The sequence below is a fragment of the Neovison vison genome, chromosome X (genome assembly GCF_020171115.1).
Source record: "Neovison vison isolate M4711 chromosome X, ASM_NN_V1, whole genome shotgun sequence".
NCBI lineage: Eukaryota > Metazoa > Chordata > Mammalia > Carnivora > Mustelidae > Neogale > Neogale vison.
The window spans coordinates 92901611-92916825 of NC_058105.1; the positions used below are offsets into that span (position 1 = coordinate 92901611).

The following is a 15215-nucleotide window of genomic DNA, read 5'->3' on the forward strand; positions in this document are numbered from 1 at the left end:
AAGTTCATCTGGAGTCTGCTGGGCCCCAGTTGTCTTCAGGTTGAAATAGCCCACAGGCCAAAGTGGCACATTCTGGAATGGCCTGTTTTGCTCCCTTTCACTCCCTTTACTGCAAGCTCAGAGAAGCTCCAGCTCTTTTGCCCTTTTCGGTCTTCCAGTATTTTTTTTCTCCTTTACTTTTTAAAAATTGAGATACAGAATTTGCCATTTTAATATGTCCAGCACAATTCAGTGTCCGACATCTTTTTCTTTTAAAGATTTATTTATTTATTGAAGAGAGAGAGAGCACGAGAGGAAATGAGAGTGAGGGGAGAAGCAAGGGGAGGGGGGAGAGAATCCTCAAGCAGACTCCCTGCTGAGCGGGGAGCCCTACACAGGGTTCCATCTCAGGATCCCAAGATCATGATGTTAGCCAAAATCGAGAGTCGGACGCTCAACCATCTGAGCCACCCAGGCACCCCAACATCTTTGTTATTAATTGAGGCAAAATTGACATAACATAAAAGCAATCATTAGCCATTTTAAAGTGTGCAATTTAGTTCCATCTAGTATATTCACAGTGTTGTGTAACCATCACTTCTAACCAGTTCTAAGACATTTTCATCACCCCCGAAGGAAACCCTATAACCATCCAACAGCATCTTACCGGAAATACTCACTCAACACAAATAGGACAGCATTTTAGAAATGGGTTTAGCTAACCTTCTAACTGGAGGCAGGCCAGATGAATTTTCCAAGAAAACAACTAAACATAGGACCATTTTGGAATGAAGCCAAAGGTGCCATTTTGAAAGGGAAGAGATCTCTGGGTTCAATAGATTCTTAGAACCTATTATAGTAAAGACGGTGCCTCCTTTTTAACTGATCCGTTCATTTTTGAATATAGTCATTTAACTAAGTACAACTCATTTCTCACATCCTATGTGGTAATTAACAACATTTCCTGTGTTGATCAAATATAAATTACTGAGGCATTTTGTCAGCCACTTCTGAAGTATGGGCTTCTGATAGAAAATTGCTACTGCTGGAGCATATATTCCTAATTAGGGTAACTTAGCACCCTGAGAGGGTAGATGATACCAAACAGACTGACTCGTATATAGGATATTGTCCATGTTGAATTACTATAGTATTACATCATATACACCATTAACTTTTGCAACTCTAATTACAAAAATTGATTAAAAAAATGAGTGTAGAGGGAATATTAAAATGGAGATCTGAAGGAACACGTGTGTCCCAAAGCAAGTTTGAAAGTATGTTCGGGTTGCTATGTTGAGAGTGATTCCAGTGGTTAAAGATAAGTATTACTCATACAACATGGCACCAAAGCCTAAGAAATCTATCTCACCTGGAAGAAAAATGGCCTGTGTTATACTTACTGAGAGGCCCACTTTTCCAAAATGGTTAAATAATTGTTTTTGATGATCTCTGATTTTTACTCTACTTCATTTTGTTTTTTTAAAGATATAATTATTTGAGAGAGAAAGAATGAGAGATGGAGGGCATGAACAGGAGGAGGGGGGGAGGGAGAAGGAGAGAAGTAGACTCCCCAATGAATGCAGAGCCCGACATGGGACTCAATATGGGGCTCCGTCTCACGACCCTGGAATCATAACCTGAGCTCAAATCAAGAGTCAGCCACTCAGCTAACTGAGCAACCCTGATTTTTACTGTAATTACTTTAGAAACCATCTCTGCCACCTGAGTCCCTCTCCAACACTCCCCTCTCCCCGCCCCCCAGCACATACACAGTGTAAGATGAGATTCGCCAGCATTAAGCTAGGCTCTTTGAATTTTCTAAAGAAGTTTAAGGTGGGCTCTCCGGCGCACTGAAAGAATTTCAGATCTACCTATTGAGAGAATATTCAGAAAGAATATTATATTGTCTGCATAGTAGTACCCCCCTTATCCATGGGGTATATGTTCCAAAACCCCCAGTGGATGCCTAAAACCATAAGTAATACTGAACCCTGTATACATTTTTTTTTCTTATGCATACATACCCATGATGAAGATCAATTGGTAAAATAAGCATGGTAAGAGATTAATAATAATAAGTAATAAAAAAACAATGATAACAATGTACTGTAATAAGTTATGTGAACTTGGTCTCTCCCTCAAAATATCTTACTGTACTCACCCTTCTTCTTGTGATGACATAAGATGATAAAACACCTACATGAGATGAAGTGAGGTGGATGATGTAAGCATTGTGATATAGTGGTAGGCTCCTATTTTTTTTTAAGATTTTTTTTAGTTATTTGAGGGGGAGAGAGACGGAGAGGGCAGGAGTGTGTGGGGGGGAGGAGCAGAGTGAGAGAGAGAAGTAGCCTGATGCAGGGCTCCATCCCACGACCCTGAGATCATGACCTGAGCTGAAAGCAGCAACCCAGGTGCCCCAGTGGTAGGCTCCTTTCGACCTGAACATATGGCAGAGGGAGGGTCATCTGCTTCTGGATCCAGCTGACTGCCAGTATCTGAAGCTGCAGGATGTAAAAGCATGGCTAAGGGGGGAACCTACCCTAAACTACATCTAGAATCCCATTGTGAAATTCCGAAGCCAGAAACTAGATCAGTTTATAGTAGAACTGAATGATGGATTTGTGGTTTGAATATCATTTCCTTATTCTAACTAGGCAGTGATGCAAATATAATCTTTATATATGGTAACTTAGATTGTGTGTCTGTTCTCAGAGCTGATGTGTAAAATGTCTTTGTAAAAATCTCAACTTTTTGCTTTTAAATTAACAAGTATGCAGGCAGGAGCTGTATTGATTCTGAGTTTGCTGAAATTTTTTCATTTCTTAGTTTCTAATTATGATTCCAACAGGTATTATCTTTTGATGCCTATTTAGAAGATGAAGTACCTGATAAAATCCAAGAAAACTACAGAATAAGACGCTATAAAATCTATTTCTACCTTGAAGATGACACAATTCAAGTAAACGAACCAGAGTTGAAAAATAGTGGAATGCCTCAAGGTATCTATTTAAAGCAGAGTTATGCTTCTCTTACTTCCGATGCCTGACTTTGTATACTGTCTTTCTCTACCTTTTAAAAAAATACTATGTACCGCTTAGGTATCTAACTTGTTGGTGACAATGAACATAAACATGCTGGTAGCTTCTGGTCGTTGATGGTGACTTCCCTCCTTTTTACCCCCCAACACCTCACCATGGGCCATTTCACTCACTCTTGTACAGCACATTTGTTTTCTGTCAGGCATTGCTCTAGTTGGAGCAGACTTTTCCTGTGTATCTGGTCTTTTCACTATGACCATATTATTGCCTTCGCAACACTTTCCAGGCGAAGAGAGGAGGCGGTTGTCCACTGCCCCTTCCAGATCTGTATTCTTTCTTCTTTCTTGAATTTGCTGCTGTTGGCTTCAGCCACCCTCTCCTCATACCTGTTCTCTTGAGACTTTGATGGTTCTTCAGGAACAGAGGGTCATTGCTCCTTCCCCCCCGTATGCCAGTCACCTTTGTCCATGGTCCTTTTCAGCCAGACAAGAGTTAATTCTGTGACATGGGCACCAGAGAAACTAATCCTAAATTGCATTATTAAAAGTAGGGCGGAGATTGGGGGAGATGACTGATCTCTTCTGTTTGTGCTCTGAGTCCTTCACTTGGGACAGTGCTGAGATCTGGATGCATTCAGGGGACAGCAACCATGGTGGTAAAAGGACTGAAAATTTGTGTGTGAGGCAGAAGAGTGAAAAGGATATTTGTCCATAAAGGGAAGACTCCAGTTTGCCTGGTTAATGTCCTCAGGAACCTGAAGGGCTGCTATGGGGAGGAAGGGTGACCTAATTTTCTGTATCCTCAACGCTAGGATCTAGGGGGTCAGAATTTAGGTCGGTAAGAAGAAGAATTTTCTGGCAGAGAGCTGCCAGAGGTTGTGGTGATTGGTTCTGGATGAGCATGAGGGGTCAGTGTTGGGTGTAGGGTAGGAGAGGGATGGACTAATTTGTTTGGGCCTAGGTATGCATGGATACTTGGGGGCAGGTCAGGGGTTCTTCTGCACGGATAGCTTAATAGAGGCATGGTGGAGGGGAGTCACGTGTTCATTCGGTGTTCACACTGCTGGAGAGACAAGGGGATAAGTGGGCCTGGCCACAGCTGTAGCTCACCAGTAAGCCTGCTGAATAGTCATGGGTTTTGTTTGTTTCTCGGGGAAAGGACACATGGGGCCAGAATGGGTGTCACCAATGAATGAGTGGCCGAATTAAGGCCTCATGAATACTGAGTACTCATGAATATTTACTGCTTTTGTATATTTAGTGCATCATGAATATTCAGAGACCAGGTGCCTCATATATATTTAATACATATGGAAAATTAATTATCTCCTGGTCTTTCCATCCCTTTCTTTATATGTTTGACATACGCATGTTCTATTTACTACCTACTTATTGTTGTTTAACACATCTCAGGAGTTTCGACCAATGCTGAATAAATTTTTTCCTTAGTAATGACTTGTCTGGGCCCATTGCGTCCATGTTGATATACCACAGTGGGTTCGACGGGGGAGAAACAGAGAAATTTGTGGACCATGGGCCTCTGAGTACAAGGTTTGATGAGGCAGTATGCAAAGGACTTCCTTCAGTGCTCATGAGATTGAGGTTTTCTTGGTATGTAGCCCCATTGCATCTGGATGATGAATCTGGGGTCAGTCACCATGGCCAAGAAGTGTCTGTTGAATTATCTACTCTGTGCCAGGCACTGTGCTGGGTTTTGGTAAGAAGACCTCCATCTCATAGAGCTTATGGGCAAGCAGTTTGGAGAGGGAAGGGAGCAAGGTGACTAGTCCCAAGAATTTTGCAGTTATTCTGGTTAGAACAAACAAAGACAGTGATGGTAGGAATAGGAAACAGAGGAAAGATTTTAGAGACATTTGGTTGGCAGACTTGATAGGCCTTGACCAACAATTAAATATAGAGAATGAGGAAGGGGAATATCTAATGATAAAAGTATCTACTTTATCATTATCTCATTTAATCCCCCAACAACCATCTCAAGTAGGTCATTGTTAGCTTTTACAGAAAAAGAAACAGGTTTAGAGAGGTAATTTGCTTCATCTAAATCTTAACTGATTGCCTCAGAGCTCACTCTGTGGTTGAGGTTTTCAGTCACTTTATGGTTCCAAGGATGGTGATGTGTTTGCAAAACCCAGAAGCATGGAGCGAGGAGCCTATTTAGAAGGGGATAGAGGTTGGTTATGTTTGTTTGGACACATGAAGCCTTTGAATGTGGGTTGGGACATCTGTATGGTGACGCCCACCAGGCAGGTAGAATCTTGGGATGTGTTTTCAGAAAGAAAGTCAAGACTGGAGATGTGGACCGGGAATCAAGGGTGCCCAGATCATGAACGGAATCATTTGGCTTATTCTGCCACATTAGAAGAGAGGCACTGTTGAGGTGGTAGAAGAAGGAAGAAGATTGGACATAGTGTCTGTAGTTGGTTTTACTAGTGGAGGGAGAAAGTGAAGATTGGTCAAAGGAGGTGATATAAGGTATCCTTATTGTTCTTTGTGCCCCGACATACTATCCACTCACAGGTCTTTTAATTTGGATGGAAGTAGGATGCTTTGTAAAGCAATAAGAAGTCTTTAGATCCTTCAGAGTCATTTTTTTAAAAAAAGATTATTTATTTAACAGAGAGAGGGCGAGAGCACAAGCAGAGTATGGCCTAGGTGGCTCAGTCAATTAAGTGTCTGCCTTTGGCTCAGGTCACGATCCCAGGGTCTTGGAATCAAGTCCCTGCATCGGGCTCCCTGATCAGCAGGTAATCTGCTTCTGCCTCTGCCCCTCCATCTGCTTGTGCTCTCTCTGTCAAATAAATAAATAAAATCATTAAAAAAAGGCAAGAAGCCTAGTAAGGGAATATCAGAGTAAAGCATTTAAGTGAACATAAATATGATACATTTTTATAAATATATATTCTTACTAATATAAAATATTTATAAGAAAATATGTTCTCCTAAGGCAATACTGTCACTTGCATAATTAAACACACTTAGGTAAAAGAGATGGTCATAGAATTTAAAAGTTCTGAATTTTCTTTCTGTTCAGAAGTAATTCTTCTTACCTGTCAGAGAGAGAGAGAGAGAGAGAGCGAGCGCGTGCACTGTTGAGGCGTGGTGAGAGGCAGAGGGAGAAGCAAGCTCCCACTGAACAAAAAACCCGATGCGGCATTCGATCCCATGACCCTGGGATCATGATCTGAGCTGAAGGCAGATGCCCAACCAAATGAGCAACCAAGGGGCCCATCTTGCTTATTTGTTGATGACCTTCCTCACATGACTTCAGATGTACACAAATGACAGACAGGAGGTCACAGAACATCCTGAACATTTATCAGTGACTTACATTTTTTTTCTTATTATCCTTTTAATTGAAAGCTCATATTCCTGCAGCTTACCAGCCCTGTCTAGTGAGTCTTTAGTTTTTTTTTTTTAAAGATTTTTATTTATTTATTTGATAGACATAGAGAGATCACAAGTAGGCAGAGAGGCAGGCAGAGAGAGAGGGGGAAGCAGGCTCCCCGCTGAGCAGAGAGCCCAATGTGGGGCTCGATCCCAGCACCCTGGGATCATGACCTGAGCCGAAGGCAGAGGCTTAAACGAGTCTTTAGTTTTATTACACTATCCAAGAAGAAAAACAAAATGCAACCTTGATGAGGACCTTGGAAAGGCTTTTATAAGACTTTCCAGTTCCCTCAGCCTCATGATTTCATATCTCACATTGGCAGATTCCAGAGGTAAACTGGAGTTAGTCATAATGATTTATTTGAAATTAATTCTTAGGTGAGTAGGGGGGATTGTGATTTATAAAGACTCATGGGAGGGGGAGAAAACGAACTCTGAGTAAAAGACAACTTTAAAGCCTCTTGAAAATTTCAGAATTTCTGATTGAGTCCCTGATCAGGCTCTCTCTGACCAGTTTCCCTGAGGGAAGGTGCAATTCGAGGGATAGGTAGGGAATATATGGTCATCGTTATATGTCTAACAAGACTGAATTTGTTAGCAGAGATACTTGGCAGGCCGTAGCAAGTGCTGTGGAGAAGGCAAACACAAATAACCACTCTATCATCAAGCTCTTTTTATTCAGCAAGAAACCGGTCTTTCTTGAAATACTTAATATGATGAATCTTGCTAAGGAAGGTCCATTAGGACAGAGGATACTTTGGAAAATCACTTAAGGGGCGCCTGGGTGGCTCAGTAGGTTAAGCATCTGCCTTCGGCTCAGGTCATGATCCCAGGGTCCTGGGATGGAGCCCTGCATTGGGCTCTCTGCTCAGCAGGGATCTTGCTTCTTCCTCTCTCTCTCTGCCTGCTTCTCTGTCAAATAAATAAGTAAAATCTGGTGGGGGGAAAAAGGAGAATCACTTAAACCCCTTCTTCAAACTTTCCTAAATGAAATGATTGGGAAAAAAGAACAAATAAGTGCAATGGGCCAGTGGCTCAGACTTCAGTGGGATGGGGTAGGGGGTGTTTCTTTCAGTTGTGTCTTGAGTGGCCTAGGACTGCTTCTCATGCACCCATGGGCCCTGGGAAGGGGCTAGGGATCATATTTAGGGGCCGCCGCACTCTGATGATATCCCTGTCACTTCCATAGGGTTTCTGTATTTTCCAGATGGAAAGGGAGGTCAGATGCATTTGTTCTTTTGTATAACTGATCATTCAGAAATTAGTGCATGTGGAAGAATTAGCCTCCTTTTTAGCTGCCTCTCCTATCCTGTTAGTTTGTTTGTTTTGGAGTTTTTTGTTGTTGTTGTTTTGTTTTGTTTTGTTTTTAGGGGTGGGGGGAGTTTGGAATAAGCCAGAAACAAAAGAGGCATGATGCCAAAATAAGCATTCAGTTACATGCAGCTTCTAATCAGAACAACATATTTTTAATGTTCACGAATCCTTGCTGGCAGAGAGATCTATGTACGTTATAAGTCAAGTCACTGTCGCACTTCCAGGCTTGCTTTTATTTCTTGCCAGAACATCACTCTCTTTTTGGTTAGATGTGTCATTTGTATAGAATTTGTTGCTGTTGTGTTGGAATGTAGTTAAAACAATATTACACCAAGCCAAGAATGTCAGAGGTTAATCCCAGTAGTTCTACTTTTAATTGTCTAAAAGAATCACTGTTTGTCAAATACTACCAAATCCAAACTAATCTACGCTAAAGAAAGGCTGATGATGAAACACCTGCCATAAATTTCTGGTGAGGGCAGTACCAGTTGTTGTCAGCTGAGAGCAATCATTAGAACCTCGTGGCCCGCTGCAAGAATTTCTGATTCTATAGGCCTGGGGCCAGGTTATAAATTGGCTTCTGCTTCCTAGTGAGTCCTTGGTTGAGAACAGTGATTTCCACTGGGCACTTGTGTTGGAGCTTCAACGTAGTACTTTTTTAATGTTTTTTATACTCTAAGATAATCTGACCAAGCAAATGTAATCACAAAATGTGGCATTCGTATGTCATTCACTCATAGTGACCATGTACTACATCTTAGTACTGCATCCCACAAAGTGAAGGAGGCATCGTCATAAGGTTGCCAGAGAAAATACAAGCTGCCTAGCTAAATCTGATTCTCAGATAAGCAATGAAGTTTTTCATATGTCCCCAAATATTGCATATTAAAATTATACACTGTTTATCTAGAATTCAGATGTAACTGGGCATCTTCTATTTCAGTGGGCTAAATCTGGCAACCCCAGAGGGTGGATCCTGGGGAAGGGGATGGTCATTGAATGGAGAAGAGGAGAATTTCAGAGTGGAGGTAAGTCAGTGGCCTGTGACGACAGGTGTTTGGTGCATGGTGGCCATGGAGAAGGAGGGAGGAAAGAATCGAGGAGAGGAAACGTGGTAGACAACATCTAGAACACAACACAGGTATCAGAAATGATACCAGGTACTTTGAGGGATCAGAAGAGGAAATACCAGTATCCACCAGAGAAGACATTTGAATGGTACCTCAGAAGTTCCTCCAGATAAAGATGGATGATGAAGGCATAATGGCCAAAAGGAACAGCATAAGATGAAGGAGGGTAGGAAAGCGGTAGGGTGTGGACTTGGGAGGTATGTGGGAGCAGATCCTAAGCTGTGTAAAGAAAGTGAGGCAAGAAAGCAGTAATGTAAGAAAACGTTAGAGCATAACATGCGTGCATTTGGGTCTCATCCAGTGGCGGGGGGGGGCACATAGGATTATTCTTTCTTATGATCAGAGATGTGGAATTTTAAGTTTTGTATTCTTTTGCTACAAGACAGATGTCAGGCCATCTATATGGAAAAAGCTATTCTTATGAAAGCAAAACTCCGAAGAGGACCTTTTGTAAAAATACATATGGAGTAGTTATTTGACCAAAGGAATAATTGTAAACAACAAGAGGAGGAAAAGATACTCTTTCGTGTCTGATCCCAGTGAAGAGTCTTTGTATTTTTAGGATACAGGCTTAGTAGACACAGTAACAGGTGGCAATTCCAGTTGAACCTTCATTCACCTAAGAAATACCGGTCTCTAGACTCAGATGGATCCTAGGTCTGCAACGGTGCTAAAATGAACTAAATATATGGAAAATTAAGATAGAGGTAAGAGGTTGGAGTCTTAATTCTGGAAGGTGAATTTCTAAAAGCCAAATTTAGTGGTATGAGCAAAGATCTAAAGCAAGTCCCAACTGAATGAAAGGAAAATGCATTAAACATAAATGGATATATCATCATTTTGATCTAAACCACAGGGAAATGTTAGAAAGTTAAAGCTTGCAGAGTATAATCAGATAGCAGGGCCTTTAAAAAGGAAGAGAGATTTAAAATAGGAAGATCAGGAGGAGCTTAAAAGCAGGCACCCGATGCCTGGACATTTGCCCAAATTGTTTTTATGGGGCAGTCAGGAGGGCAAATGTTTAAAAATTTAAAGGGTAGATATGGTACTTCTGTTCTTGGTTTTCCATTTTTTAGCATTATTTTTATTTATATAATTGATGATCTCAGGTTCTTTTCAGTGCATGCCAAATACGTGCCATCCTGCCCATTTCTTTGATAGTCCAGATCACATTCTTGCTGGTGGAGTTTCTGCCATTTATCCTGGAGGACTATAAACACACAAATATCAATAAATAGAAATTTTCGACCCCCCCAAAGGACACAGTGGAGAGATGGCCACGAAGACACCATTGAAAGCTCTCAGGTGCAACTGTCTATTTCAAATGGCCCACATTAGTTTTCTGATTAACATGGCCTTGTGACTTTGGATTTCTTATTATTAAAAATTGTCTTGTTTAGTTAGGTTTGCCTTCTCTTCTCAGCCCATGAGTGGTGACGGAGCTTCTCTGGCCTCTTCGGAGAACCATCTCTAGGAAAACTGTGGGAGCATACATAAGGAAGCGTGAGGGCATGCAGGCCTCGGGGGTGGGGGAGGGGCAGGTGTTGGCCCTGGAGGGGGTGTTGCGACAGTGGGCAAGTGTGCCCCTCTCCAGAAAATTGCCTTCAGAGAACAGAGAGGCTGGTCTTTGGGAAGAGCAGCTCCATCTTCTCTCTCTTTTTTTCATGGTGGCTGTCAGCTCTTTTCCCCACTTCTATCCTGTTTTGCCTCTAACACTCCCTCCTCTCCTTCACTTAAGTAATCTGTGGCTGTAGTTCAGTGAGACATAGTTCAGTGCAAACTGTGGAAAAGGCTGGTTTTTATTTATTTTGTGAAGAGTTTATTTTTAAATAGTCTTTGCACCCAAGATGGGGCTCAAACTCCTGCCCCAAGATGGAGTCACGTGCTCTTCTGACTGAGACAGCCGGGCACCCTGGAAAGGGCTGGTATTTACTTAGAGCCTGAAAATCTAGGTCCAGGATCTTCTGCCATTTGTTAGAGTGTGACCTTGAGCACGTTACTTAACAACGCCAAACCTTGCTTTTCTCGGCCATAAACTGAATGTTTATATTTCGTGAATTATCTGCCTCATGGGATTAGTGAAGATTAAATGAGAAAAATATATATGAAAGCATATCCTAGGGCTCGGATGATGATTCTGATTATTATTATTTGAAAGCTCTGTAGGTGGGCCGGTTCTTTCCACCTAGAAAAATAGAAGATTCTTATTCAAAGTCTTACTGAACGGAAATCAGCACCAACTTGCTTATTTGAATTTTTATAATTAAGTACAAATACAAAGTAGATGGAATTTCTGAACAAGCTCCTGGCTGTTGAATAAATTTTATATATCTTAAAAACTGTCACAATATAAGTATTTTTAAAGAGATATATAATGGTTTCTGAAAATACCTGAAATGCCCATGCTTTTATAGATGTTTAAGTATGCAATTTATTCTAAATGTCTAATCTTGAATGATTAAATAATTTGCATACTGTTTTCAGTGGCATGAATTAAAGGCTAATTGAAGTACAATTTTTTGCAGTAAAATTATATCATCTTTTATGTAGTACATTTAAAAATATTCTAGGCCAGTTCTAATTTTATAGTTTTATTATTTTAATTTAATGTACCAAGTAATTAAAAATTGCTACAGAGAAAAGAAGATGAAAATGATTTTAGTTCATTTTGCCTGAACAGAGTGAAAAGATGATGAAGAGAAAAATGGAACAGAGTTCAACACAGTTGCTGGCACATAAAGATACTCATTAAATTTCTGTAAGAATAGCAATGAATAATTTCTAAGTATTTCTAGACGTAAGGAAAAGGTGCCATTCTTGGTGCCATAGAAAATAGGAACAAGATTGCTTGACCTCATTATCCTAAAATGCTTTCATACAGAGGTCCCACAGGCCACTTGGACTTGAACCATTAGTCCCTCAGTTTGCTCTGCTCACGTTTTCTCTTCTTCCCTTTACTCTTGGAGTAGATTCTCAGGCCAAAGTTGGTCACAGATGTTGAGAGACCATTCTCTGTGGGTATCTTGCATTTGGGTACATCTAACAAGTAGAGGCACTGCCTGCTCTTTGTTCTGGACTGTCTCTTCAGGGATGTCTCTATAGCAAACAGCTTTTGAAGATAAAGGGGAGGTTTGCTCATGGCCGTGGGAGAAAGAGGCGGTGTCTCCTTCCAGAACAGAGGGAGGACAAGACATGCTTACTGTCCAGTCTAATAAAGGTCCTGTCTCCCTATGAGACATAAAGCAGGAGGGGAACCTGGATGGCTCAGTGGGTTAAACCTCTGCCTTCGGCTCAGGTCATGATCTCATGGTCCTGGGATCGAGTCCTGCATCGGGCTCTCTGCTCAGTGGAGAGCCCACTTCCTCCTCTCTCTCTCTCTCTCTCTCTCTCTCTGCCTGCCTCTCCACCTACTTGAGATTGAAATAAATAATATCTTTAAAAAAATCAGGAATGCTTACTATCCATTTTAAGGCTTGGGTTTCCTACGCTTAGGGCTCCTCTCCTGTAACATACCCCACCACGTGGGCAGGAGTTACTCAGCCCTTCTTGGGTCATCCCGTGGGAATTGAGGCTCAGGAAACTGGTGTGAAATATGCTGGTGTTCTGGCTGCTGTTATTGCTGTGAATTTATCTCTAACCAAGGCAATCTATGCCTTCTACCAACATCCATGAACCTGCAACAGGCTACCTTGTTAGTTTGCAAGTAGAATAAAATCTCATCTCAAACTCTAAACAGTTCTTGACAACAGGTTTCAGCAGGGTTTGGGTAAGTTGGCTGGTATGGTGTGGTGTAGATCGCACGCTCATCTGGGGAGCAAACCCTTTCAGTGCCAGTGGCTAACCACCACTTGGGGACCCTGGGTCCGTATTCTCAAGAGTAGAAGTGAAGGGGCACCATAGGGTTAGCAGTAAAAGATAGAATGAGATCCAGAACCTTTGGCAAAAATGCTGTCTAAAACAATGAAGCCGGGCACCTGGGTGGCTCAGTGGGTTAAGCCACTGCCTTCGGCTCAGGTCATAATCTCAGGGTCCTGGGATCGAGTCCTGCATCGGGCTCTCTGCTCAGCAGGGAGCCTGCTTCCCTCTCTCTCTCTCTCTGCCTGCCTCTCCGTCTACTTGTGATTTCTCTCTGTCAAATAAATAAATAAAATCTTTAAAAAAATAAAAAATAAAACAATGAAGCCTCTGATAACCAGAGGCTTGTAGGGGTGGTTGGGGGTAGGAGGAGAAGAGCTTGGTAGAGCAAAGAAGATGCCATGCAGTTTCTGAGCAGCATGAAGTCTTTCATGCTTATAGAATCTACAAATTATGGTGCTGGCACCTACCATACTGAAGGTGATAAGGTTTTTTTTTTTTTTTTTTTTTTTTTTTTTTTTTTTTTGAGCCGAGAGGATGCATTTTCATGAGTACTTTGCTTTGCGGTCATAGTGCCTTGTTTAGTGTGCTCACATTGAGTGCTTGTTCTGGAAGAAGACAGGATGGCAGTGTCTGGCCCATTAGGTCACCCTCTCTGTGCCCCTCTTCCTTTCCTAGTCTTTACGATTTATTAAAGTACGTTAGTACCACTTAGGCAACTTTAATAACAAACATGCAAGCCTGGTCAGTACCTATGGACCTCAGAAATCTCAGTTCCCTCAGGTACCTTCAGAGTCTGAACATAATCATGCTGCCTCCAAGAACCAGCCCTTTGCCCACTTCCCTGTTGTGGGACGGCATTCAGGGCTGTTACGGAGACATGCTGTGACCTTTTCTTCGTTAGCCGCCTGATGAAACAGCTGTGTTTGGTTCCATACCATAGGGACTTTCATCCGGCGTCATCGGATTTCACTCCCTCCTCCTGATGAAGATCAGTTTTATACTGTGCATCACTTCAATATCAACACAGACATCATCTTCTATGGCCGGACATTCAAGATTTATGACTGTGATACGTTCACAAAAAACTTTTTGAGGAAAATGGGAGTCAAATTAAACTCCCCAGGACAGTGTCCAGAAGATCCTTACATGAAGTTACGGAGAGAGGTAAGGAGTTGATGATATATCTGTGAGCTGGTATCTTCCGAATGAGAAACCAAAAAGGAGAGTCAGTAAAGGGTATCTGCACTCCTGACACAGACGTGAAAGAATGTTCGGGGTCATAGTCACTGGAGTTGTCCTAATCCCCTTTCGACTGGAAGGAACTCTAGGTGTTGACCTGAGGGCAGGAAAGCCTCACTCACTGCCCCCGCCCCCACTTCTCTCCATGGAGATTCTCCCTTCCAGACAGACAGTAGGAGTCTTCAGTGAGTCGCCCACATGGGACAAGCTCTAAGGCCCACTCTTACCTGGCCTGTCTTTCCCCATTTTGGTTGCCTAACCCTGGGAAAATGTTTGCTTCTGTTCTACTGATTTATTGCAGCACACCTTGGGTATACCTTTTTTCTTCTTCCCCAGGACTTCCAGCTCTAGCGATGATGGCATCAGGTGTAGGAATGTTCTAGCAGAACGGAGAGGGCCATGATTCTGATGTATCCTATTGTAAAAGGATGTTTGTCTTCCAGGTCTGACCCCAGTTAGTATAGGGAGGCAGGAACAGTGTTCGTAGTAGTATTGTTGTCTTTCTAAAGTTGTCTTTTTTTTTTAATGATCCCTTGGCCCGAATTTTTTTTTTTTTTTAACAGAAGAATCTGAACACGCAGAAGGGCGGGTTGTCAGGTGGAAGGTCACATACCCAGCCAGTCTTCTTATGAGGACTTCAATTCAAATCTTTTGCTGCCTACCCAGAATTTCTTTATTGTCATTCTCTTTTTTTATGGAAGTATGGTTAGACAGAGTAAAATACACAGAAATGAAGCACGCAGTTGGATGAGTCTTCACAAATGCATATGCCCATGTAATCCACAGTCCAAGTCGAGACACAGAATGTGTCCATTGCCCCAGAACTTCCCTCTTGGCTTTTTCCAATCAATCACTCTTCCCACCCAGGGAGAGAGAACCACTGTTCTCACTTCTATCCCTATAGATCAGTTTAGTCTCATTCCTGTTGTTTCTTAAACTTGTAATTAATGTCCTTGCAGAAAGATAACATGAAATTTAGAATAAAATCCTCCTTTAATTCTGCTCTGAGCTCTTGTTGAAAGCTGCGTGTAGGGTCATTCATCTCTTCCCGCCTCCTGGCCCCAGCAGAGTTATCCTTTAATGTTGTAGGCATGCAGCTCTCCTGAGAAATATGTATTGTTGCTCCTGGAATATTTAAGGTGAAGTTTCTTTGGAATTATACCTGTGCATATTGGCATACGAGCAGATTTATAGTTTGGGTTTATTTTTATTTTTTTTACAAATGCTCTAGATGACAGAGCCTA

At 41.9% G+C, this 15215-nt stretch overlaps 1 protein-coding gene across 4 annotated transcripts in view; it reads left to right on the forward strand.

Moving 5' to 3' along the window:
- The window catches only part of EFHC2 (EF-hand domain containing 2), a 189334-nt gene that overhangs the window by 72480 nt on the left and 101639 nt on the right, over positions 1-15215 (forward strand). For all 4 annotated transcript variants that reach the window (XM_044235435.1, XM_044235436.1, XM_044235438.1 and 1 more), the window contains 2 exons: positions 2834-2984; positions 13673-13896. In XM_044235435.1, coding sequence (XP_044091370.1) covers positions 2834-2984; positions 13673-13896 — 375 coding nt within the window. The remainder of the gene's footprint in view (positions 1-2833; positions 2985-13672; positions 13897-15215) is intronic.